Raw genomic sequence first — 27866 nt, forward strand, 5'->3', positions numbered from 1 at the left:
TAATATATGTCAATTTCTGGTTAAAACGCAGACTTTTATTTTGACGGGTTCTAGTGAAGACAGGATATGATAATCGTACGGGTTCATACCGTGATATACCGCCATTCCGGTATCGTAACAACCCGTATGAACCAAAAGGTGAATCTTTGAAGCAGCTCTTTTGCATATAATGAAAGTGAATGTATGCCTTTTTCATTTTCATAAAATTATCCATTCAATGTTCAATTCAACAAACAAGTCCTTGAAAGCTTTTCCAGTCAGCTAATTGAACTGAAGACTGCAGCTGGCATACCTTTCAAACGTTGTGTATCTTTTCTTGCCCATAATAAGCGATTTGATGTGTGATAATCCTGATGCTGCTTGCTAATAAACGTAATTTTTCTACTGTTGCATTAAAGGATTAGTTCACTTTCAAATTAAAATTTCCTGATAATTTACTCACCAGCATGTCATCCAAGATGTTCATGTCTTTCTTTCTTCAGTCGAAAAGAAAATAAGGTTTTTGATGAAAACATTCCAGGATTTTACTCCATATAGTGGACTTCAATGGAGCCCAAATGGCTGAAGGTCAAAATTACAGTTTCAGTGCAGCTTTAAAACGTTCTACACGATCCCAGACGAGGAATAAGAGTCTTATCTAGAGAAACCATTGCTCATTTTCTAAAAAAAATGTTTTCATCAAAAACCTTAATTTCTTTTCAACTGAAGAAAGAAAGACATGCACAGGATGACATGGGGGTGAGTAAATTATCAGGAAATTTTAATTTGAAAGTGAACTAATGCTTTAACAAACATGATGACAGAACCCCCATTTACATTTATCCACACAAACACATAACACTTATTAGTATAGAATGAACACAATGAAATGCTAAAGCTGTATAACAGACATCGCTCTAACATTCACGTTCTAACTGTATTGACTGCTTAGGGCTCACTGGACCTGGACGACTGCCTGTGCAGCACACTTGTTGCACACTGCCATCTACAGGAAAGAACGCGCAATAACAACAAACTTTTTCCAAGCCAAACCACACAATCATAATTCATTATTACCAATGACTGCAGTAACAAGAAATACACAATCACAGTAACAAAAAAGTAACACGGTAATACTGTGTTTTTGGACATTTACTATGGCATAATATTATGGTATTCTTTGAAGTACCTTGGAGAACAATATAAATAGATACCATGCACTTCATGATACTTACACGTTTTTGGACATATACAATGGAACTACCACATCTGGACATGTACCATCTTGCTATATGTCAAAAATATATATATATTTTGACATAAAATAAAACATTTAAAATATATTCATATTTTGTTGATTTTATTTTATAGGATATACATTTCCAATACATTTCCAAAGGAATTTAACGAGAAACCTCTGAGCAAACTAAAATTTCCAATAAATATAAAATCTCCAAAAGATGTTTTCCACAAATACAATACACTTTGGTGTTCTGTTTTTTTTTTTTAAAGCACAATTTCCATATTATTATTATAATTATTATTATAGCCTATATATAGGCCTATATTGTGTGAGATTGATTAGATAAGTTAAAATAAAATAATATAATATAAAATGTTTACTTAAATTAACTTCAATTACATATTTAAGCGTTAAGTTTATTTAATAATTAATTATAACAAAAAAACCCCACAAAACAGGGTTTTAACTGTACTTAGACAAATTTTGGTAACAGCTACAAAAAAAAAGCAAATCTCATATAAATTTTTTTTAAAACAGCTCAAATGATATTTAGTTTGACTTCATTAAGTTGGCGAACAACATTACATGGTAGTACTGCAATATTACTGAAATTATCACTGGAATACCATATTAATACCATATTAATACCATGGTACAAGCATTTCCATACATCAAAGCACAAATATCATCTGACACCACACCACCACAGTAGGCATATACATAGCCCTAAAACTTACACGTTACAAAAAATATAATTCATACCTTGCTAGAAAATAATTATAAACACCAAACACAAGATAAATACAGCTTCCCCAACGACTGACAAAGGCCTCAAGTTCAAATCCAAGTAATTCATAAGACAAACAAGGAGCAAAGGTATGTCAGTGGATGTATATTTTGAGTAGGAGCATTTTATGTTGTGATTTGATTACCTTGACCAGTATGTGCTGTACTTTTATCATCCATCCCACATTTGTTGGCTTATGACAGGTGTAGGAACTAGTTAGACCAACAATGACCGCTTTCGAGACTGCTTCTTGAAGTTTTCGTTTTCAGTTTTGTGTCAAATCTGCGGCGCTTTCGTGGACCTTGCCAAAATCACGTGATTCCAGCAAACGAGTACAAAAGGGTTTTTCAGCAAAGTTTTGATTACGTTGATAATTTAGAAGCCTTAGAAATTCATTTATCAAATATACAATAGACCTTATAGGGTTAACGTTAATGCAGAAAAGGACAATAATATTTAATTGCTTCTAATGGGCCTAGTTTGCCTAATAACATACAAATCAAGCACTATAAATAAGTAAAAAAAAAAAACACACAATTAATTGTTTTTAACTGATTTAGAGTTTCGAAAAGCCCCCATCACTACTTTTGACACCGCCAGTGTACTTTTTGTATACTGCTCAGTACACCTCCCACCTGTAGGTGGCGCTATAACAAAAAACAAACAAAAAACAGTCTCGGGTCAATTTAAATAAATCAAAATAAAAAAACGCTACATTTTGCGTCCAGTAAACCCAATTTTCGCTGTCTAAATTACATATATTCTCCATACATTTATATTATGCCTTTTTATAATATGCTATATGAAGTTTTATAATATCTTGTGTAATTTTCAGGGAAGGGAGGGGGCAGTATTGCTCTCATCCGGTGGAAGCGTCTTTCTATCAGCAGAGTCAAGAACATGGCGGCGCTCCGTGTGGTCGTGTTCTCCGGCACCGGGAGAACCCTCCTGAACACATCCAAATCCCTTCATACTCCACGGGTATGGACACATCTAGTATTTTCTTTTTTAATTTGCTCTATTCTATCATTTTGGTGTCTGGAGGATGTAAATAAAACGCCTTTATTCATTGGCACGTCCCGGCGTCTCCTCCAGTGTATTACCTACAGCAAGGTCACAGCAGATGTGGCTCTTCTTACTTTCGCATCATGACATTTGTGCTTTTATGTTAGTCTCGTAACACATTTGGCTTATATAATAAGGAGCATTATGTTTAAAAAAGCATGTGTAGTTGGATTATAAAGCACTTTAGAGTCTAATAACTGATGCGAGCTGCCATTCCTTGAGTCTGTCCTAGGAGGTGACATCATTGGTCTTTGACACTCAAAGCTTATAATACGTTATTAATCCTCATAGTTTTAACACATGTCAACTACTTCTGTTTGTTTCAAATATTTATATGAATGTCATTATGTCTTAGTACTTGTTTTAATGACAGCAGCATTTGAGCTGACATAAACTGACATAAATAAAATTTGTTTAAGACCAGATGATCCATGAAATCTAGCATGATTTGAGAATGGTACTGATTTGTTGTTCTGTATTTTGTGCAAAGGATTTAACATGGTAAAGTCACAACTTTGCTTATTTGTGACCTAGATGTCATACATATTTCTTAATCATTTTACAATTCTAGATTCTTACATTTGTCAAAATCCTAAAACCTCCTATTTAAAAATCCTCATTTACATGTTGAGATTTTAATGTGGTCCCAGACTTTTGGGCTCCACCATATTTATTATGATTCGCCCTATTGTTAATAACTGATATGCAATATTTATTAGTACATCATACCATGCAATATGAATCTTATTAGTAACAATAGAATAATTTGTCAATGCTGTTATGTCATTTTTGATTGCATATGTGCATGTTAAGATGACGCTGATCAAGTTCGTGAAATAAGCAGCTGCATTTATGTAAAGTTACCCGTCAAATCGCTAAATGAAAACTAATCCTTGGCAACGTTTGTGTCTTTTGTAGGCCAACATGTCATTCGCTAGCTTGCCGAAGGGGAAGAAGATAGCCCTGACCACGATTGGAGTGCTGACAACAGGAGGAGCAGGTCTGGCTCTTATGCTGCAGCAGTCAGTCAAGGCCTCTGATTTGGAGCTGCACCCACCATCATACCCCTGGAGCCACAACGGCATGCTGTCCTCCCTCGACCATGCCAGGTACCACATCCCCATCTTGTGCACTTACCAGAGCACACAAAAAGATGTTGTCTAGTCTGTAGCGATGTTATAGCAACAGTACGTTAAAGGTGATGTGTGCAATTTTTGCATGACGACTGTCGGCTTTTTTAACAAGGTTCCAGAATACTTTGTCTATCTTTCATTTTTCAGCCAAACAGGAAATCTCACCTCAAACTCACACCATTGGATACAGAAGTTGTGCTTAAAGAATCACCGTTTTAAAATCGTCAAAGATTTTACACTCTTAATACTCAAACGAGGAAAGTTTAATTTGTATCTCTCAATCATCATTGTATTGCATTATATTTTGCCTCCCACATAAAGCTAAGCATTTAAATATCATCTTACTAAAACATTATTATTATTATTATTATTATTATTATTAAGAGACACAAAGTGACATTTTATGTAAGTAGTTTGTTATATTGTTATAATGATCTCATTGATTTACATTACTAGCTATCAGAAATTCATATTTTTTGGCCAAATTGCACCAAATTGCTAATATTTGAGTAAAATTGAGGGGGGGGGTTTTCTCCTCAAGTATGAGCTTCATATTCCCCTATTACTATGTTATACTATACAAGCCATAAAATCCTGATGTATCAAATATGATATTCCACAAATAACACATGCAATTTTAGATTTTGTAGAAGCACATATAGAATTTTAGATTGTCTAAAAGAGTTTTTAGATGGAACTCTTCAATCTAAAAAAAAAAAAAATTGATTCTAACTATTATTTCATATGTCAGGCTTCACAGAGAGTTAAATATAATCAGGGATATTAGTTTTATATAATTTCTCCCTGTTTAGTGGAGTTCATGTGGCATAGCTTCCCCCACTCTCAGTTATACAGTTATTATATATTTGCAACAGAATATCTATTTTCTGTATATTCCTTGCAGTACAATAAATATTTTGTCTCACTAACCACCTATAGGAGGAAGTGTACATATCAATGGAAAATATATCAAATTACAGAGAAATCACTATGCTCTGAGTTAACTAATCTGTCAATGCCTTTGTTTTTCAGTATTCGTCGTGGGTACCAGGTATATAAGCAGGTGTGCTCGGCCTGTCATAGTATGGAGTATTTGGCCTTCCGTAACTTGGTGGGAGTGTCACACACAGAGGCAGAGGTCAAGACCTTGGCTGAAGAGGTCAGATTTCTTATGTTATCTCTCTAATAACCAGTGGTGGACAATGTACACAAATCAAATACTTGAGTAAAAGTACAGATACTGTAATAAAATATGACTCCAGTAAAAGTATCAAGTACTTTTTTTCAATTTTACATGAGTAAAAGTACAAAAGTACTTGTTTTTTAATGTACTTAAGCATTAATAGTAAGAGTACCATATGTTTCAATATTTATTTATTTTGGAGTTCTATATATTCCATTCTACTCCATATGAATTGTCAAGCAGAAGCACTGACTAGTCAATAAGGAAGATTATGCTGAAACTTATTTATCTGCAAGAAAGAATGTTTTATTACCACAACTTGTCATACACTGATGATTACTACTGTACTGATAATTAAGTGTGCAAACAAGTAAAAAATAACTATATACCATGTAGTATAAAAAATGAGGAAAAATAAAATGTGTGTAAATGTCTTGACAAATATAAACACACAATAAAAACAGAGAAAACATAGGGCAAAATGTGTAACATAAAGAAGAACAAACATACGATTTTTTTTTTTATCATTTGAAACTGCTGTGGCAGTGGGGAAGATGATTGAGCATTAATTTGCCTTATTTTAATCTCATGTTTAGTTTTTACCTAAAACCTACCCTGTTCAGACACACATGTGGACATGTCCGAATTCAAGCATTTCATACAGTGGGCTTTAAACAGCTCGCTCTTTTACTGCAGATTTAGTTCACAAGCAACTGACATTCATGACTTAAATATGATTAGCATTTACAATAATAAATCCTTAAATTCGGAATTAGTAACTTTTCACGCCATCGGTTGTGCGCTCACCTAAGCTCCGAGTTCTTGACACTCAAAGCTTATAATACGTTATTAATCCTCATAGTTTTAACACATGTCAACTACTTCTGTTTGTTTCAAATATTTATATGGATGTCATTGTGTCTTAGTACTTGTTTTAATGACAGCAGCATTTGAGCTGACATAAACTGACATAAATAAAATTTGTAAGACCAGATGATCCATGAAATCTCCTGTTCTTGGCTCATTTTGAGTCAGACTTGTGAATTCAGTGTTAACTAGAGACTCGCTCTGACCGGATCATTTGAATCAGTGAGTTGTTGACTTGAAAACAGATGCAATTAAATTGGTGCAGTTCACGTATGAATCACTCGGTGTGAACGGATTTAACAGGTTAATTGAAAAGAATCAGCTCGTTCATGGATCACAGACTGCTAAAGTACAACACTTGAAATATGTAAAAGTACAAAACTTTGTTACTGTCCACCACTGCTCATAACTCAAGTCATTGTCAAATGACACCACTGAATTTAATGAAATACTTTGTTGTGCTTAAGGCACAGCAATGCAATAAAAACTGCCACCTTAGCAACATCCTGGGAATTGTGGTGGCAGATTTTGCACAGACAAGCAAGCACCACTATAGTTTTTCTTTTGTTAATGCGTCTGTCAACTTAATATCTTTTGACGCACATCTGTAATGTGGTTAACATTGTGTTATGCAGGTTGAAGTTGTGGATGGTCCTGATGACAATGGAGAGATGTTCACCCGACCGGGAAAACCCTCAGATTACTTCCCCAAACCCTACGCAAACCCTGAGGCTGCCCGTGCCGCAAACGGCGGCGCTCTGCCCCCTGACCTCAGCTATATTGTCAATGCCAGGTAACAAATTACTTTTGATCAGGTGCAAAAGTCTCTATTTTACACTTTTGAAAAAGTCAGTAATTTCTGGCATCTAAACCCTGACAAAAGCATCACTAAAAACCCTTTTTGTGGTCCTGTTTGCTCTGGCATTGAAAATTGTTCTACTACAAGCAATTTTTAACCAAAAAATGTACCTTTTAATGATTTAGAGAGATTAAACTCAATAGACTTATTATCATACTGTTTTGTTTTTTGTGTTTTGTTTTTACATTTTCTAATGATTTATATTTCTTTCTCTCTCAGGCATGGAGGGGAAGATTATGTGTTCTCTCTCCTGACCGGTTATTGTGAACCTCCAGGTGGTGTGTCGTTGAGAGAGGGGCTTTATTACAACCCGTATTTCCCTGGCCAGGCCATTGGTATGGCACCACCCATCTACAACGAGGTGCTTGAGTTTGAAGATGGTGAGATTGTTTTCTAGTATCTAGTATTGTCCCTTTCGATATCCCTCAAAATTATATTTCTACTAGGACTGTCAATAGATAATCTTACTATGTCTGTCATTAATACAATTTAATTTTGCTTTTGCTTTTCTAAATATAGTGCATTCATTTTGATTGCATTGAATTCCTTTTGGTGGAAAGGAGGGAATAAAATAAAAAGATTTGTCAGCCCGCTGGTGGCATTCTCATTAATGGTGTATTTTACTCATGGGTTAAATTTCATACTTGATGGGCTTTGATTATAATTACATTCTGCCATACAAAGACTGCAGATGACTTTCCTGTGTTAAATATCCCTTCTGATTTGATTTCCATATACATTTTTTTTCTTCCATTTACTGATAAATGAATCCTGTCTACTGGATCAAATACATTATGAGGTAAATAACACACAAAGTATTACATGCAGTTTTTTAATAGCTCACTTTTTCTCCATAGGAACCCCTGCCACCATGAGCCAGGTTGCTAAAGATGTCTGTACTTTCCTGAGGTGGGCGGCCGAGCCAGAACATGACCAACGTAAACGTATGGGTTTGAAGGTCTGTGTTTTCCTGTTTCCATCACTATTCTTCAGGCTCAACTGACATCATTAGATATCGATAGAAAAACCAACTGATCATACAGTATAACAGAAAAGCAAAACAAGCATGCTAAATATGAGAATTCATCCCATTTAAAGCGCTACTGCTAAAAAAAAGTGCTTGTTGTTTTTCTCTCATTCTCTCTGCAGTTGTTAATGGGCGCTTCCATACTTGTTCCCATGGTCTACTACATGAAGAGGCACAGGTGGTCTGTGCTGAAGAGCAGAAAGATTGCCTACAGGCCTCCCAAATAATGCCAAACTGCTGCCTTCACCAGGCCTTGACACAACTTAAAAACCTGATTCACGATACTCCGATCTTTTTCAGAATGCACAATGCTTCAAGATAAGGTTGCTGTCATCAATAACCACTGGACATCCTATCAGATTGCTCATAATGACTTGGGGAGTGGGACTTGAGACAACCTTTGTGATGTTTTACTGTAAAATAAATATCTGAATTATTTGTGGTTGTTTGCAAGGTGATGTGCTCAGAGGCGAAAATCAAAAATACATTTGCAACCTTCTTGTGCTTTGTGAGATCTGTCCTTTCAGTAGGTTCTCTACACTTTGTTGTGTAAATATTTAATAAAAGCGGTATACCCTAATGACCTCTTATAACAAATCTGTTTGCCATCTGATTCTGTCTGTTTGATCATTTAGATTCATTCATTTAGCTGGTGTTTTTTTTCATCCAAAGCAAACTAAAATTAGGAAATACTAAAGCCATTCATCAAAATCGACAGTAACGAATTAGACGTACTGCAATGTACGTTTTATAAGTACAGATAAGAGTAGTTTAGAAGTGTAGAAAATTTTGTGAATCAAATGTATCTGTTTTCTGGGATTTCCTGAAGGTTGTGCGAGACCATAGACAATAGTGTTTTTATAACTTCTAAGTTTTTAGATAAACATGCTCAAGGAAGATCTTCAAAACTACAGGTCTAATCTGCTGTTTTAGATGTGGACTTCAAACTATCATAAATATGTATTGTTTTATCAAGCAATAGAACACTTGATAAATAACATTGTTATTCTCAAGATAATTGTAAATAATACCTGTTAAAAAACAAAACAAAAAAACACACTTGAATTTGATAATATAATACGGCAGAAACAGAAGGAATGAGGAATGATTTTAATAGGTCAAAAACATAAAAAAAAACATACAAAATTAATATATCCATGTAGTTTCACTATAAAGATGGAACAAAGAATGCAAAACAAGTGAATTAATGAAGATGAGCAGTAAAATGTATATTATATATTATGTTTCCTAATATATAATAAAATAGAGGGATTACTAATAAGAAAATACCAATATAATTTAAAGTGTCACTTGTTAAATTTAACATATAGCATGCTTCTTTGTGTATAGAGAAAATAAAGTTTAATAATCCTAATTAATAATATTGTTCTCGTTAGTGTAGATTCATAAAATATCTTTAAGAGTCAGTCCATAATTGACGTGGCTTGGTAACATTAAAAAAATTACAATATCCGATTAAACTTGCAAAGTAAAATAAACGCCAAAAAAATTATTTATTAATATCTATATATTTAGATAAAGCTGAATTGCATGGTTACATGTTGTAACTTTGATTTTACTAATTTAAAGCCTACTTTTTGTCTGTAATTTCACGTGTGTATAAAAAGCTGAGTGACTAATATAAGAATAGCATATTAATGTCGGTCTAAAATACATACAAGCATATAAAACAAATATTTTAATAATATTGTTAAGAAATTATTAAATAATAAAAAAATAGCTTAAATAATTTTACAGTGCAGATAACGTTATTTCAGAAGTCTACCACTAGAGCGTCGACGCTCCAGCTACGCGGTGGAATCTGATTGGCTGAGAGGATTCCATCACTTCCTCGGTGTACCGGAAATGGGTCACTGAAAATAGAAGTGACGGCTAGCTTTACCGCCGCACGAGAGGGAGAATGGATGCGTTAAATAAACTTAAACAATTTGACGCTTATCCGAAAACTCTAGAGGACTTCAGGATCAAAACATGTGGAGGAGCCACGGGTGAGTGATGAAGATCCACCGTGAGCTGTGGAGCTGCTGAGCGCCATTCATACACACAGACTCATGGGGAGAAAGCAGGACTGAACAGGCTAATTAACATAAAGTCTTAAAATATGTACATGTAATTACATATTTAAATGAGACAAAAATGAACATAGCTTGAATGGAAAGTGTCACTGGGGGCTCAGAAATCCAGAACTGCACGAGATAAGAGTCATGCCTAATGTGACTGTGATTTAAGTGCCATTCAGATGGCAGTCTCCAAGAAGTTGTGTCCTAATTCACATGTTCTTTGTTCACTTTATAGTGACCATCATCAGTGGACTTATCATGTTGATTCTGTTCTTCTCTGAGCTGCAGTATTATCTAACAAAGGAGGTGGGTGATTTAAACTTGTGCATAATATATCATGTAACTCAGTCTCATGACATCTGTCAGTCTAGTGGCTGTGTATGCAGAGTTTCTTTTCTTAATAATGCACTGTTCATAAAGTTTTGATGGAACTTAATTGTGTTCTGGGTTTGATGTTGTCTCATTTAGGTCCATCCTGAACTATTTGTAGACACTTCCAGAGGAGACAAACTAAGGATCAACATTGATGTTATATTTCCACATATGCCTTGTGCCTGTAAGCTGCCTTGTTATTGTTGTTATTATTATTTACTATTACTGTTATTATATACTAGTTATTTTCTCTGTGCCAGGTGTTATTGAGACTTTTGTGATTTTGTTTTTGTAGATCTGAGCATTGATGCCATGGATGTAGCTGGGGAGCAGCAGCTAGACGTGGAGCATAACTTGTTTAAACAGAGACTCGACAAAGAAGGCCAGCCAGTCACAACAGAGGCTGAAAAACACGGTCAGCATCATCATATTGAGTGCTTGAACAAACTGAAGTTCTTATATTCTGCTATACTTCTGAAAAATTTGTAGTGTATTGTTCCTGAAAGTTGCTCATAAAGTGATTTCACATTAACTATAATAGCATTAATGCAATTTTCAAGCTAACTTAATAACGCCATGTTCACATGTACTTAAAGTATTTAATTAAAGGAATAGTTTGACCATAAATAAAAGCGAAAAAGGTAAAATACGGCCAATTTTATGATACTGTTACGATGCTTGTATAATGTATAATTCTTCAGAAACAAGAACTGTATTAATGCATTTATCGATCTAACTTTAACCCTATTATTAAAACATACTTAAAATGTTTAATTAATGGAATAGTTCACCCATAAATGAAAAAGGAGAAATTTTATGATACTTTAATGGTGCCTTTGTGTACTTTAAAATATTACAATTCTTCAAAAACAAGTTGTGCTTATAAATGCAAATTCTAAATGATTGAAGGTATTAAAAGAGGGATATTTTATTACAAACGTTGTTTAACAATAAATATAACAGATTTTCAGAATATATGCCTTGATTTGACTTGTCCTTGCTGTTTATTTCTGTGCAGATTTGGGCAAAGAGGAGGAAGGGGTGTTTGACCCCAGCACACTGGATCCTGACCGCTGCGAGAGCTGTTATGGAGCTGAGACTGACGATTTAAAGTGAGTTTTACTTTTTTCACCACCACATTTGGGAAATGGGAAATCTGCTGGCAGAACAGGTCTTTCTACTGGTGTGAAACCGGTTCTGAAATCTTTATTTAAGATCTTTGTAGTTGACAGATGCTTGTATAGTCAAGATAGCAGTTCAAGTTCATAATCACCTGGATGAATGACAGAGGAAGAGAACAATTAGCAGTTTAAAAATCCTACAGGGCATCTGTCTTCACACTTGAGTTTATTTAGCATTTGCAAATGACATTTACAAATAATATTTGTAATGTAAACTCTAAGGTTTCCTGCAAAAGACCTTTACTGGAAATGCATTTGAGACATGTTAATACAAAGTGTATGGCAATCTGTGATATTGTAGTAATAATTATAGACAAAAATATAATTTATTAATATTTTGAATTAGTTTTTATTATTTATATTTTCAGTTTAAGTTTTAGTAATTTGTTTATATGCTTTTTGTTTTAGTACTTAAACTTATTTAATTTCAGTTAGTTGCTTATCTAAAGGCCCATTTGCACCAAGGACGATAACTATAATGGTAAAGATGTTGTTCTAAAAATTGTTCTAAATACAAAAAAAAGCATAGTCCAACACCACAACCATAACGATAACAGCACAGAAAAACGGTATCATTGGAATCACTTTCAGAACGCCATTCTGAGCTTGATGTATTTAAAGTGTTAGATGAAAAACTGCAGTGCTCTTAGTGCTCCGCTGGTGTGGACGCTAATATATTTATCGTTATTGTTCATGGTGTAAACGAGTTAATACTTTTAATTGACAATAACAACACTGCTCTTGATCAGAGACTGATGTTAATTCCAGGTGTATATAAGGTGTGTAATAAGATTGTGATTGTGATTGTTCTGCAGGTGTTGTAATACCTGTGACGATGTGCGGGAGGCGTATCGGCGGCGGGGCTGGGCGTTTAAGACCCCTGACACCATTGAGCAGTGTAAGAGAGAGGGCTTCAGCCAGAAGATGCAGGAACAGAAGAATGAGGGATGTCAAGTCTATGGCTTTCTGGAGGTCAATAAGGTAACATACAGCCCATTTGATTACTGAATCAACTCCTGCATCCAAAATCAAACACTTCCATTATATATATACAGTATGTAATTTTGGACACCACAAATGTTTTGGGTTCAACTACATGCTTAGTGCTGTCAAATCACATTTAATCACATCTAGCATAAAAGTTTGTATGTATATATATATATATATATATATAATGTATGTATGTATGTATAATATAATATAATATAATATAATATAATATAATATAATATACAGTTGTGCTCAAAATTATTCATACCCTTGGTGAATATGACCAAAGAAGGCTGTGAAAATAAATCTGCATCGTTAATACTTTTGATCTTTTATTTTAAAAATCTACAAAAATCCAACCTTTCAATGGAGAATAATAATTTTAAATGGGGGGAAATAAATGTTTTTCTCTAATACACACTGCTCACAATTAATCATACCCTTTTATTCAATACTTTTTTTCCTTTTGCCAAGATAACAGCTCTGAGTCTTCACCTATAATGCCTGATGAGTTTGGAGAACACCTGACAAGAGATCAGAGACCATTCCTTCATGCAGAATCTCTCCAGATCCTTCAGATTCCAGCTCCATGTTGGTGCTTCTTCTCTTCAGTTGACTCCACTCATTTTCTTTAGGGTTCAGATCAGGGCACTGGGATGGTCATGGCAGAAGCTTGGTTTTGTGTTCAGTGACCCTTTTTTGTGTGTTGATTTTGATGTTTGTTTTGGATCATTGTCCTGATGGAAGATCCAACCACAGCCCATTATATGACTTCTAACAGGGACAGTCAGGTTTTGATTTTTTTATCTGTCATATAATGGGCTGTGGTTGGATCTTCCATCAGGACAATGATCCAAAACAAACATCAAAATCAACACAAAAAAGGGTCACTGAACACAAAACCAAGCTTCTGCCATGACCATCCCAGTGCCCTGATCTGAACCCTAAAGAAAATGAGTGGAGTGAACTGAAGAGAAGAAGCACCAACATGGAGCTGGAATCTGAAGGATCTGGAGAGATTCTGTTTGGAGGAATGGTCTCTGATCTCTTGTCAGGTGTTCTCCAAACTCATCAGGCATTATAGGTGAAGACTCAGAGCTGTTATCTTGGGAAAAGGAGGTTGCAAAAAGTTTTGAATAAAAGGGTATGATTAACTGTGAGCAATGTGTATTAGAGAAAAACATTTCTCTCATAATGAGATTTTCCCCCCATTTAAAATTATTATTCTCCAATTAAAGGTTGGATTTTTGTATTTTTTTAAAATAAAAGATCAAAAGTATCAACGATGCAGATTTATTTTCACAGCCTTCTTTGGTCATATTTACCAAGGGTATGAATAATTTTGAGCACAACTGTATATGTATATATATGTACATACATGCACATATATATTTAAAAAAATATATATATATTTTTTTTTTTTACAAACTCATGTTAGATGCGATTTATCGATTTGACAGCACTAATATTAAAAATTCTCAACATTTGCCTTATATTTCTCCAGGTGGCAGGAAATTTCCATTTCGCCCCTGGAAAGAGCTTCCAGCAGTCTCATGTACATGGTAAAAACTTGCATTTAGTTGTTAAGTATGAATCAAACACAAGCCAAAGCTTTTAGGTCTGATGCAGTGGCATGTTGAATAGTTTTAGCCTATTAACCTATTTTAAGACTGGATGCCAAAACCTTGTGTTCTATTAAAAATTGATTATTTTTAATTTTATTATCAATTTTAAATGGCTTTTGAGTAAAGCCTATGAGCCAGTATGCATCAGACCTGAAAGTCTTGCCTGCATGTAGCCAGATGCTTCATGTCGCTTCTCATTTCTTACTATGTAAAGGAGTGCATGGTGAGCCATTAAGATCTGCATTTGTATTTATGTAGAGAAATACACAATGCATGTCTTTTCACTTGCTTTGCTTTCTGCCTGCTTTTTCAAAACTGCTCATCAGTCAAATATCTTTAGTTTAAATATTAAATATAAAATATATAAAGTTTTATATTGACCAGTTGCCAAGTTTCTGGGCTGATGAACAGTTTCTTGTCCTGTCGTTGTGTATGCAAGTGTGCCTTTTAAGATCTTAATATTTCCTATATGCAGTCATTATTTTGTGGTGTTGACCATTGATGCTGTAAATCAACACTTTTTTAATAATGAAATGATTTTTGGGAAGTCTATGATTTTAACTATGGGACTAAAAGGTTTCTACGCTTTCTCACCAAAGCTCACAATCTTTCTAAGTAACAAGGTACAGAACTAACACCAGTTTATGCTTGGTCATGCAAAGGCTATTCTTCCAATGGCTTAAGTGCATATCCAATACTTCAGTAATAGACCCTGGATTCAGTATTTCAATAAAAAAAAAATAAAAAAAAATAAAGTAGTATTGGAATGAGCTTAAAGGGCCAGTGGTTGTCACAAATTCCTCTTGAAAACTTTGCTTTCCAAAAACAAACCCATTTAGTGACTATTTTCTTTTCTTTCTGCAGTGCATGCTGTGGAAAGTAAGTTGATCTTTTATATTTTAATAAATCTTTATTCCAAGACAAGTTAGAATTTACCTTGTTACTACATCAGGAATTCTGCTTTTCTCTGCACATAATTTAAGATTTAGTCTATAACAAATAGTCAGTTTTTGATTTGACATTGCAGTGGCTTCTATAACTCCAATTAATTTGTCACGATTCTCATCAGCAAGCGCATCTGTGACCACTTAATGTACTACGCTCTGCCTTTGTTTAAAAAAAATGTGTCAATTTCTAGGCTAACCAAGTTTACTTAACTAAAGGTGCATTTACATATTGTGCGTCTCTCAAAACATTTATTCACGTTGTCAAATGCTTCCTTTATTTTCAGTTCATGATCTGCAGAGCTTTGGACTAGACAATGTGAGTTGTTTAACTTGTTTTCAATAAGACTGATCTGCCTTTGCCCATAATATTAGACCTAACAGAATTTGTTTGGTATGACCACAGATCAACATGACGCATTACATCAAACATCTTTCATTCGGCAAGGACTATCCTGGACTTGTCAACCCTTTAGATGGTACTAACGTAGCAGCACCTCAAGGTATGTGTGTGCCGTTTCTCATTTTCATGCCTAAACTAAAAATGTGTTGCAAAGAACAGTGTTGTCCAGAATTAAAGAGCCCTTCTTTATCTTCTCTGTGGTCATTTAGTTGTCAACCCTCCTTAAACAACAAAAAAAAGTCACTGCTAGGTCAATCCCATGTAGCTTAATTTAACTGATTCATACTGGACACAAATGAAGAGGAGGGCTGTCTTCAAAGTGTCGTAATCTAGCAACCGCCAACAATTAAATCTTAGATTGAACCCAAGATTTACAGAAAAAAATCTGTTTTCTTAAATCGGTCTTTATTGTCACCCGTGTCCTTGAATGTGGGTATGATAACAGAAATGAATCTACAAAAGTCCTATCATTGGAGAAGTGGCATTAGTGTGATCTCAGCAGCGGATGCCCATTCCAATCGCCATGAAGGTTCCGAACGTGCCACCGCTTTGCATCATTGTCTTCCCAACTCCACCCATCAACTCTCGACCCCTCATGCCGATCCTGAATAGAACAAAACAATCTATATTAAAACAGTTTAACAGCTTTTGTGCTAGATACCAATTACTGAATATTTTGCATCACAAATAACCCAAAATATGACACCAGTTAAAGTTCATACCTGAGACAGGAGAAAGTTCCAAACATGGCGCCTGCGGCCATGCCAACTGCAAAACCCATCATGAAGCCCATCTTGACTCTGTCAAAGCAACTGGGCTGCGTCTGTCCATACGGTCCTACCGTCACCGGCATCTGGAAGATGGATGCAGACTTTATTTTTTTGCATCATGCAATGTTTTTATATTTATATTCACATATATGAATTATTTAAAAATATATATTATGACTTTATTGTGTAATAAATAATATTATATTTATTATATAATATATACACTTGCATATTTGGTGCGTTCCGAGTCAGTTAACATATAATGACCTCTATAATGCCCAAAAATGCTGCTCGTATGATTTCTAGGTACGTTAGAGTTTTACTGATAAACCAGACACCTGCTTGTTATGTAAGGAAAGGTAATTATATGAGCAACTGAACTGAAATTGTCTTGTTTATATGGTGTAAATGACTTAATATTAAGTAAAATGAATTAATGAATTAATATTAAAGTAAAACTAAAATCTATAAAAGCTAATTTATTGCACGTGAGTCGTTTATTTCGTTAAATGTCACCAAGGTCTCTGGCCTTGAACAAACACCACAGCGCACTGTTATGTACGTTACGCACCGATAAATGATAGGAAAGTGTATTTGAAGCAAATCTGCTTACCTTGTTTAAGTCGCTATGTGAGTGCCTCTGTTAGTTAGTTTTCTGATAGATTTGTTAAGTGTTTGCTACAAGACTGCTTCACACAGACGCCATTACTTGACAGGAAGTGGTTGGTGTTAAAGTACAAGCTGAGGAGAATGCAAGGCTTAAAGTGCTGCAGCGCCCTCTAGCGGTACAGCAAGTCATGTGATTAGAGCAGGAGATTCGCCCTAAGGGTGAATGATGGAACTGCAGGCAGTTTGTGAGGAAATGCCGAATTAGTTCAATCATGTTTATTCACTTTTTATAATCTAATCTCTTACACAAAAGCACTTTTTAAATTTCTTACTCATCATAATGGAAAGATTATAACAAAAGTGTAAACCTGTGGCATTGACATTTTCAAAAAAATAATAAAACTTTTGTTGTTAGTGCAAGGGGAATTTAAGGGAATAATTTGGCATCCTGTATGTTAGATTGACTTGTGCACTCTTTTGCTCTTTACAGCATCAATGATGTACCAGTACTTTGTGAAAATTGTGCCAACGATATACGTTAAAGGAGATGGAGAGGTAAGAGAGCTGAGCTATTGGAATTTAGTGAATAAAAAGAGGAAAAAATAGCTAATTACATTACATTGTTGTCAATAACTGATGTAGTAACAATGGTATATTGCTGGTTGTGTTATGTTAATTAAGTTGATGAGCATTTCTTCAACTCTTTAAGATGTTTCAAAAACTATGTTTTTTCTTTTACTTTAGGTTGTTAAAACAAACCAGTTTTCAGTAACAAGACATGAGAAAGTAGCTAATGGGCTGATTGGAGATCAGGGTTTACCTGGTGTGTTTGTGCTTTATGAGCTGTCTCCAATGATGGTCAAATTCACAGAGAAGCAGAGGTACAGCTCCTGTTATTAATGTTAATTCTCATTTAATTACATTACATACATAATGTTCACTTTGTTTGAGAGAAACAGTCTAATTCAGTGTGTTGCATGATGGAGTATAACTATTTTTTTTGTGTTTAATATATTTTTGTATGGGCTTTCCTCTGCAGGTCTTTCACCCATTTTCTAACAGGGGTTTGTGCTATTATAGGAGGTGTTTTCACAGGTGAGGTTTTGTACTTGAGCCGATTTCACAGAAATGTACTTTGTGGGCAAAATGAAAGTATGTAGACTGCACAAACCTACTTTTACTGCTTGTTTTTACTGTGGCGGTAACATTCATACGCTTCACATCTTGTACATGATGAGAAGTGTTTAAAATCAAGCCAAACCATTTTCAGTTCAGCAATGAGCAACCATAGCATTCGGAAAAGTCCAGTCACGAGATTGCACTTTACTGAATTTGTTTCTCAAGCCCTTTAAAACCTTTTGACAACAGACAATGTTTAAATGCTTGAAGATTAGTTTTTACCTTTTTAATGGTTCAGTCAAGTGTCCAGCATGCAGGTGAACTCCTTTAAAACTCTCTCAAAAGCATCATGAAGTTGTTTGAGAAAAAACTAGAGTGTGGCAAGTTCGAAAAAGCTATGATAGGGCTACATGCTTTAGGGGAAATAAAAAAAATTGTGATTGCAATTTGAAAATGCATCTTTTAATTATTTTTTAATAATTATTTATGACTAAATAAACATTAAACAATAAGAAATATTACTATTTTAATATTTCACTTTAAAATAAATTGAGTATTTAAAAAATAATTACAGTAAAACTAACATTTTTATATATACAGTACAGTCCAAAAGTTTGGAACCACTAAGATTTTTAATGTTTTTAAAAGAAGTTTCACCTGCTCACCAAGGCTACATTTATTTAATTAAAAATACAGTAAAAAACAGTAATATTGTGAAATATTATTACAATTTAAAATAACTGTTTTCTATTTGAATATATTTTACAAAGTAATTTATTCCTGTGATGCAAAGCTGAATTTTCAGCATCATTACTCCAGTCTTCAGTGTCACATGATCCCTCAGAAATCATTCTAATATGCTGATCTGCTGCTCAAGAAACATTTAATGTGTACAATTGTACAAAATATTTTTTTTCAGGATTATTTGATGAATAGAAAGTTCAAAAGAACAGTGTTTATCTGAGATCTAATCTTTTGTAACATTATAAATGTCTTTACTGCCACTTTTGATTGATTTAATGCATCCTTGCTGAATAAAAGTATTCATTTCTTTAATTTCTTTTCAAAAAAATAAAAATAAAAATTCTTACTGACCCCAAACTTTTGAACGGTAGTGTATAATGCTACAGAAGCTTTGTATTTCAGATAAATGCTGTTCTTTTGAACTTTCTATTCATCAAGGAATCCTGAAAAAAAAAAAGTACACAACTGTTTTCAACATTGAAAATAATCATAAATGTTTATTGAGCAGCAAATCAGCATATTAGAATGATTTCTGAAGGATCATGTGACACTGAAGACTGGAGTAACGATGCTGAAAATTCAGCTTTGCATCACAGGAATAAATTACTTTGTCAAATATATTTAAATAGTACACAGTTATTTTAAATTGTAATAATATTTCACAATATTACTGTTTTTTACTGTATTTTTAATTAAATAAATGTAGCCTTGGTGAGCAGACGAAACTTCTTTTAAAAACATTAAAAATCTTAGTGGTTCCAAACTTTTGGACTGTACTGTATATATATATATATATATATATATATATATATATATATATATATATATATATATATATATATATATATATATATATATATATATTACAATTTTAGTTTTACTGTAAAATAAATTATTTTTTATTATATATATATATATATATATATATATATTTGATTTGATTTGATTTGATTTGATAATCAACCCTGAGTTATAATATGCAGCCCTAAGTTAAATTATTAGCATTTACTGACGACTAAATAACCTCCATATTTTCATTTGTGTTATTTCATTGTTTTGACAACTTTCCTGTTGTTCTAAAACGTGCAACAATCAGACAGCGGTCTGTCACTCCAGGGATATTAAAGGTGCAGTAAGTGATTTCTGAGAAACGCTGTTGATATTTGAAATCACCAAAACAAACACATACACCTACCCAAAAGGATCATGCCCCTATCTAGATAGCTCCACCCCCATATTCATAAACATGGTATATGCAACACAGGCACCTCCTCCCTTCATGCCCCATACTGCTGATTGGCTACAAGTGTGTTTTGGTGCTCGCGTCCGATTCACATTCAACAGCATTTTTTAGAAATTGATTACTGTACCTTTAATACCAGGTGTAGATGAGCTCACTGTCTCACCTAGTCCGTTTCTCTCCTGTTCCTTCAGTTGCTGGACTCCTCGATTCTTTGATATACCACTCAGCCAGAGCCATACAGAAGAAGATCGAGCTGGGTAAAGCATCCTAGCAGCACAGGGACACTGGGTGCGTGACTGTGTCTGGAAACCTCTGTGTTTTTAAGGGAAGATGCCACAATGAAAGCCCACAGACTGTTTCTTGTTGTGGCCACAGAGCAGTATCCGTCGACACGGGCCCCTGGCAAACAAGCACAGGAACCGCTCAAGGACCTGTGACTAAGACACTGACCGACTGTATTGTGGAGGATCACGTGAACTCGTTGGCGTCAACGGTACGCCGACGCATCAGTTGTTTACCTCTGCAAATCAAAGCTTTCTTTCTGAGATTTTGGCCTTTGAATTATTTGTCCTTTTATGAATCGCTCCTTGGTTGATTTAATTGTAGTGTTACCTGATCAAGAAACCAGTGTTTTCCTGCCCGTCATACACTGTCAGAGTTTGGCAGACTAAACCAGCAGTTTTAACCGTCGTTTGAATGAGTTTCGGTCCCAGAATCAGAAGCGGCAGCCTTTTTTTGCCAAACTGGAAAAGACACAAGCGATCTCAACAGGAACCCTGTTCTGTCATCAAGCACACAAACTACGTACAGAAACAGAGACTGCAGTCTGTACAGATGTCTGATGTTGGGTTTTTTTTTTTTTGGTAATTGCACCTTTAACTCTAAATTCAGGGGCTGGGGTGTGTGTTTGTATGCGTGTGTGTGTGTGTGTGTTTGCAGATGGGTGCTTGCTGGTATGAGAGAGTGTTCGTCATGTGTTGTTGCCGGTTATCTTGTGTGTGGGGGAAAATGTATTTATATTTTGATTGTTCCAAGCAGTTTTTAAAATGAGAAATAAAAGTAATACTGAACTTCAGCGATTGTTTTCTCGTGAATGAGCAGCAAGTGGAATTGGATTCCTAAATTTAGAAGATGGAGGTAATGCACAACACAACAATGTTTTTATTATATTTAACCATCTGAAGTTTATGATAATTCCTGCTTTGTCACTTTAAAATATAGAGAATTAGTTACATTGTACTTACTCAAATAAGCACAAAGTAATATTAATTAACTACATGTTATGGTTTGGTTTGGTTAGGTTAGTTACTTGTAATTATGCATAATTTACTGTTATTACTATAGTAACCTTAAAATAAAGCGTTACCATAATTTTTAATTGATTTATAGAAACCAAGCCTACAAACTTGTTTGTATTGATAATTTTTGCATCTCACTAAACTATTTAATTGTACAGCCAAGAGGAATGACAATTATGGAAAATTCATACACAAAATTAGATAAAAATGTAAAATATCACTATTTATTTCTGAAATTATCATTTTTAGTGTATTTCACCAAATGCAGTGCACAACTAGAGTATCCCACAATGCATTTTGATCATCTTCTTTACTCATTTTTGACTGCCAAGACATTTACCCTAAGCTGGATTTAAAATGCAAAATACCCCTTTAATTTTCTAGACACAGGATGTCGTCTTGTTAAGCTAAACCACATTTAGGTAGTAAGTAGTATCATTCTGAGCACAGCCGGAGTCTTGCAATTTCCTGAGGATGAACTTTATCTGAATTAAAGGTCATTCTCTATAAGCAGACAGTCTTTTGCTGTGTATTAATTATTTCATGTGACTGATCCACTTCCTTAATTCTCTCCCTCAGAACAAAGACCTGAGTGTGTGACTGTAAACTCTCATTTTCCTGCGTCTGAGAACAGCTAATGTTGGCCACCAGGTGGAGCTCTTGTATTCTTACTGCACAAGATCAAATTGCTTCCCCCCCCCCCCCCCTTCTTTTTTATATATAAAATGGGGAACATGTTTATAACGAGCTGAACACACACTCCATGAGTAATGTCCGGGAAGTGTGTCACAACTGCCTTTCTGCTGAAACATACTAGTCAAAAAACCAATTTTAGCTCATTTAATTGGTGAAGCGTGTTACGAGACGTCCAGACTAAATCTTTAGAGACTTTTGTCTAATGCATTCCATATGGAAATGTTCCCAGACTTTTGTTTCCTGTGACTGAACTCTAGTCATACTAGTCTACTGCTTACTGCACACTATTTACTCATAATAGTGTGTGAAACAGTAGCCTGTGTGAACAATAACATTTAACAGTATAAGCTACATTATCACATGACCTCATCTCTTTGCATATTTAATTTAGCATCCAGTTGTCTCAGAAATAAACATATTTAACGTTGTTTTGCCTTTTTAATGAGTCAATATGTTGAAGATCCCAGCTGATATGACTTCCAGCTCATTCATCTTGCAGGAAATTGTTTAATTTGAGGACATTGCATTGTGGGATTCTAGTGTAAAGTCTAGCATAACAATTTTAATATAGCCTACTAAACTGGTTATTAAATTAAATTGGACAGAAATGTTTTTTTTTGTTTGTTTTTTTCTCAAAATTAGATTAAAAATGCTAATTAAAATTAAAAAATGTAAAATACTGCATGCTCTTAAGATGATCATTTTAGTGTATTACATTGCAGAAATATGCAGTACAACCAGAGCATGTTGCGTATACTGTACTGTATCCCACAATGCAATGCTATGGACTTGATCTCCTAATATAGGCCTATTAATAAATAGCAAAATGTGGACTCATCTGGGTATTCAATATATAAAGAAAACTATGGAAAGTATACTATAAATTGCAGAAATAGTAATGTTAGTATGCAACAGTTAGTTCTGTTCCAGTAATTTGATTGTTCAGAACAACAGAACTCTTGCTTGTCTGTGATATTGCTTAATTGCATTTGTTGTCAGTCTGTGTGTGGGAGCTCTTTTCCACATATTAAGAAATGGGGAAGATCTGAAAATTTTGTGCAACATGGGAAAGACTTGACAGTTTGCAAACCCTGCAAAAACGAGCCAAACTCTAATATTAGATGTTCGCAACACTGATTCACTGTCTGATGAGTCTGATATTGGAGGTCTGGACCGTTGTGAAACGTGGAGGACAGGAAGGAAAGAAAGGAAAAAGAGGAACAGAGGGATCATAAGAACAAAAGGAAGCAGTTGAGGATTTGGGTTTTGGGGGATTTGGGTTTTCTGTTTGAGGATTTTCTGAAACAAATCAGAAATCTATTGTTATTACAATTATTTGCCCCCTTTATTCAGAGGAAGAATATGTGCTATTGATTTCTGATATACTCAGATGATATACTATGATTTTACACCTTCTTACCAAGAACCATTTTGAGTTGTTTAAAAGTTCTTCCATCTTTCATAAATTCTTCAGATTTTATTTTATTTTATTTTATCTTATTTCTATTTTATTTTATTTTATTTTGCATGACTGAAGTTCTTCAGATTTTATTTTATTTTATTATTTAATTTTTAAATTTTTGCATTGTGAGATGCATCTTCCAAGAGATTTCATCTTTTATTTTATTTTATTTTATTTTATTTTATTTTATTTTATTTTATTTTATTTTATTTTATTTTATTTTATTTTATTTTATTTTATTTTATTTTATTTTACATGATTGAAGTTATTCAGATTTTGTTTTATTTTATTTTATTTTATTTTATTTTATTTTGCATGATTGAAGTTATTCAGATTTTATTTTATTTTATTATTTATGTTTTTAATTTTTGCATTGTGAGATGCATCTTCCAAGAGATTTCATCTTTTATTTTATTTTTATTTTTTTTTGCATTATTATTATTTTTGCATTGTGAGATGCATCTTCCATAAGAGATTCTTTTTTTATTTTATTTTATTTGATTTTAATTGATTTTATTTTGCATTGTGAGATGCATGGCTCTCATGTCAGACTGTGGAACTCTTTTATATTTGCTTGTTGCCGGTTGCCTTGAAAAATTGATGTGCATGTTGAGCAGAAGCAATTGGAAAAGCTACATAGGTCCTAATCCATGTAAATAATTAATTACTCAGACCAGCAGAGATAGTGTTAATTGCTGAATGTGCACTAAACGCTGGCTGCTGGTCACATGTCAATCCATGAAACAACCTCAGCATCCTTGTCGATGATGATGGAGCAGAAGGAAAATCAAACTGCATTTAGAACGTTGCATGGCTTCTTGCCTGGCTGTAATCTGCAGCTAATCTCTTCCATATATTTATTCAGCCATGCTTTGACATGCAGATCATTAGAGATGGAGACAAAGAGAGAAACATCACAGCTTATGCAGCCGCAGCTTATGCTAATGCCTGATGCTCAATGCATAGCTTATTGATCGGTCGTGTGCCTCCCCGGGGTGTTGAGGAAACTTAGGAGACGTCAAGTCTTTGCGTGGAGGACTAGGAGAGACAACTGGCCTGGCTTGATCCGTGAAGTTTTTGATTATGCGCATAGAACAGAAGTTACTGAGCAGTTACTCCTGACGAGTCTAACGTGCCTCGGCCGATGGGACAGCTGTTAGTACGGATCAATCATGCACTGTCAAGTCAGACACCCTGCATTTGTTTAAAATGCCCATCTGTCTTTTTTGAGCAATAGTGATTACAGCCCAATTTACTGTTGGGTTGATAGGTGGGGATCATGAACCCTTTATGACAAAACAAATAAGGTCTCCCAACAGTGAGGTCTAAATGTAACTATTGAGAATGCATCTATTTTGCTGTCTTTTCTAATGTATTACAGATTTTTACTGCAATAAAATTTTAACTAATAGTTATCATTGCCATACTTACTCAAGTGATTAATCACAGTACTTTAAGACTTGGCATTATATTTTGTATTAAAAGTTTTCTGAAATGTTTAAATATGCAAATGAGACCTGATCTAATTAAATATTCACTAATTTACTAATTTATATATATATATATATATATATACTAATTTTTTCCAAAACAAACATCTGAACATTGGATGAAGCCAGGTTCAAAATTCTTTTATTTGTGGACACATGTCAAAGGTTTTTAGAGAGGAGATTTTTTTTTAGCATTTTTTAGGAAATAAAATGTATCATGTGAATTCAATTCAATTCACATTTCACGAAACATATCGTTTCAAAGCAGCTTTACAGAGAATGCATGTCAACATTACAATTTAAAGAATGCAGTTAGCAAATAATGTAATAATTTAGGCAATTAATTTACAATCACTGTTGGCAGTTTAACTGAAGGTAGAAGCAATGAGCTCCTGGAAAAAATAAATTGCATATTAACAATAATTAGGATATATAGAAATTTGGGAGTGTGCATGTTGATCCAGATGATTGCGTCTTCTGAAGTCCTCATTTTTTACCAATTTACCAATGCATGAAAACAATGTTTTTTTTTCCTTTAGCAGTATCTTAAAGAACATCTTGGGCTTCAGTGGAAGCAAGAACATCTGACCTGATCTGAAGAAAGGGTCACATGATCAATGTCAGATTTGCATATTTGATTAGCGACCTAGAAATAGTGCAGAATATATTTATTATTCATAGTAGAAAAATGATATGATAAAATGTGCAGTAAATAGTTTTAGAGCTTGGGTACGGGAAGGGCATGAAGCCATCCATACTAAATTTAGTTCAATTTCTGAGGAACACGCATAAATCCTATGAATTTATGGATCCCTGTGTTTGCCAAATTAATATATGTCATGTCCATAGAACAAGTTATTTAAGGTATAGAGGACACCAGTTCTAAGAGGCCCGAATCATCAGTCAGCATAGTTGTGTCGTAATCTAGGGCAGAAGTGAAACCAGGTTATGCAAGTCATACCGGGAGCTGAACATGAGAAGAGCATGTGAACACTGCTGGACATTTATTATGATGAAATCCAAATTCATGCAAATCTGCAGCGCCGATTATCATATATTTGAGCATTACTGTTTCACTTGACAATCATGAAATCAGTTCATCAGATTGCAATTTGGTGTTAAAAACTGGTTGTATATTATTTTACAGATAGATTGTGATTTTGTTCAAAATAATGTATGCAAACTTTCAGTAAAGGTAAACGGCTCGTCTTCATTCCATCAAATATACAAGAATGACTTGCCAAAAATATTTGGGGGCTGTTTACACGACACCATTTTCAACTAAAAAACTTTTTATGTGCTTTGGCCGGTCATTTACACGAAAATGGCATTTTGGGGGCCTGAAAACGCAAACTTTTGAAAACGGGTTTCAAGGTGCAAGTTTTTGAAAATGATTCCGTTATCATCTCTGTGTAAACTACAAAAGCACAAATTTGTGAAAATGTGTTCAGTCTACAGGCATGTAGTGACATCGCCAACTACTGGCCTGGCATGAATAATACAGCTTTTTTTTTTTTTTTTTTATAATTTTCGCTGATCTGTGTGAACAGGGAACATTTTGACAACATTGTCGTCTCTACTCGAAAAACTTTTTTGTTTTTACACATTGTTGTGTAAACGTATAAGACTAAGAGAGTGAACTTTACAGATCAGTGAAATTCCCAATCAGGTATTCTATCACCAGTGTTTGTTCTCAAACAACCTGACATTGACTGTACATTAAAAGGGATAATTCACCATACAATTGTAATTCTCTCATTTTCTCACTTACATCATGTAACACAAAATGAGATGTTTAGGAGCTTTACAGCTTCGAAATGGAGAACACTTTACCATAAAAGCACTATAATAGTGGTCCATATGACTTGTGAACTATATTACAAGACTTTTAAAGCCATATAATGACTTTATATCTGAAATGATTAACTGAAAATCAACTGTGGTCACATTCACTTTCATTATATGGAAAAGAGCAGCTTGGACTGCAATAAATATCTCCTTTTGTGAATTAAAATTTTGGAATTAACTGTTTCTTTAAAGTCAGCATGAAACAGAAGTTGGATAGTTTTTTCTGTCCTATTGATGACGTATATCCGAGTGAAACAGCTTCTCGAACAAGAAAAATTGTAGGGTGGGGCTTGATTTTGTCCATCGTGAATTAATTGGATCATTGGATTGCTGTAGTTTGCTATTGGTCGATCTCATGTGAGTGACAGATTGCCCCGCCCTCACGTCAGTAAACGCATCATCAGAGAAGAGAAGTTAGGGGAAGTTACTTTGGTAAAAGATTAAGAGGGCATGTGAATTTGAAAAAAAAAGATGTGCATAGATAAATCATTCATAATAAATACTGCAATATTCCATTAAACAAGATTTCATGTTGACTTTTGAATGTAGCATGAGCAGCCTTGTGATTTTAAGAATCTAAAATTTGGAACACCACCAAATTTGCCATAAAGACTGCGGACAGTGAGACATTGTTTCTGAGAAGTTGCTTCGGGAACCTCCGATGAATAGAGGATTCAGTGAGCGCCGGTGGCACGCGTGGCGTCGGATTGCGGGTCAGTTGTGGTCACCAACTGCTATTGGGCATCTGTGCCAACTCTCTGCCCTAGATGGCCAGGAGGAGCAGATGTGTTCTGCTGATACAGGAGCATAGATGCCTCTGGCATCTGTGGTGGATTCGCAGTGTCGGT

General features: G+C 34.4%; 3 protein-coding genes across 4 annotated transcripts; 2 read left to right on the forward strand and 1 right to left on the reverse strand.

Annotated features, from left to right (window-relative positions):
• The first annotated feature begins 2833 nt into the window (after nt 1-2833).
• Nucleotides 2834-8740, forward strand: LOC125273572 (cytochrome c1, heme protein, mitochondrial). The gene is made up of 7 exons (XM_048199058.1): nt 2834-2990; nt 3993-4183; nt 5240-5366; nt 6893-7050; nt 7336-7496; nt 7974-8074; nt 8266-8740. Exons 1-7 carry the CDS (start codon nt 2910-2912, stop codon nt 8368-8370), a joined length of 924 nt encoding a protein of 307 aa, XP_048055015.1. The 5' UTR covers nt 2834-2909; the 3' UTR covers nt 8371-8740.
• A 1209-nt stretch (nt 8741-9949) lies between these two features.
• ergic3 (ERGIC and golgi 3) lies at nt 9950-21299 on the forward strand. Of its 2 annotated transcripts, XM_048199055.1 has the most exons (14): nt 9950-10152; nt 10460-10530; nt 10693-10780; nt 10892-11011; nt 11615-11708; nt 12593-12758; nt 14272-14329; nt 15257-15271; nt 15624-15655; nt 15743-15839; nt 17609-17673; nt 17863-17999; nt 18158-18213; nt 20416-21299. In XM_048199055.1, the coding sequence occupies exons 1-14, from the start codon at nt 10065-10067 to the stop codon at nt 20493-20495; spliced, it is 1167 nt and encodes a 388-aa protein (XP_048055012.1). In that variant the 5' UTR covers nt 9950-10064; the 3' UTR covers nt 20496-21299. The 2 variants fall into 2 exon arrangements, with proteins under 2 accessions (XP_048055012.1, XP_048055013.1); XM_048199056.1 differs by lacking the exon at nt 15257-15271 and having other exon boundaries at nt 9951-10152.
• romo1 (reactive oxygen species modulator 1) lies at nt 16128-17284 on the reverse strand. Its single transcript, XM_048199059.1, has 3 exons — nt 17123-17284; nt 16462-16592; nt 16128-16343 (listed from the first exon to the last, which is right to left on the reverse strand). The coding sequence occupies exons 2-3, from the start codon at nt 16590-16592 to the stop codon at nt 16235-16237; spliced, it is 240 nt and encodes a 79-aa protein (XP_048055016.1). The 5' UTR covers nt 17123-17284; the 3' UTR covers nt 16128-16234.
• Nucleotides 21300-27866: the final 6567 nt, after the last annotated feature.

This window comes from Megalobrama amblycephala, linkage group LG8 (genome assembly GCF_018812025.1).
Source record: "Megalobrama amblycephala isolate DHTTF-2021 linkage group LG8, ASM1881202v1, whole genome shotgun sequence".
In the NCBI taxonomy this organism is placed as follows: Eukaryota; Metazoa; Chordata; class Actinopteri; order Cypriniformes; family Xenocyprididae; genus Megalobrama; species Megalobrama amblycephala.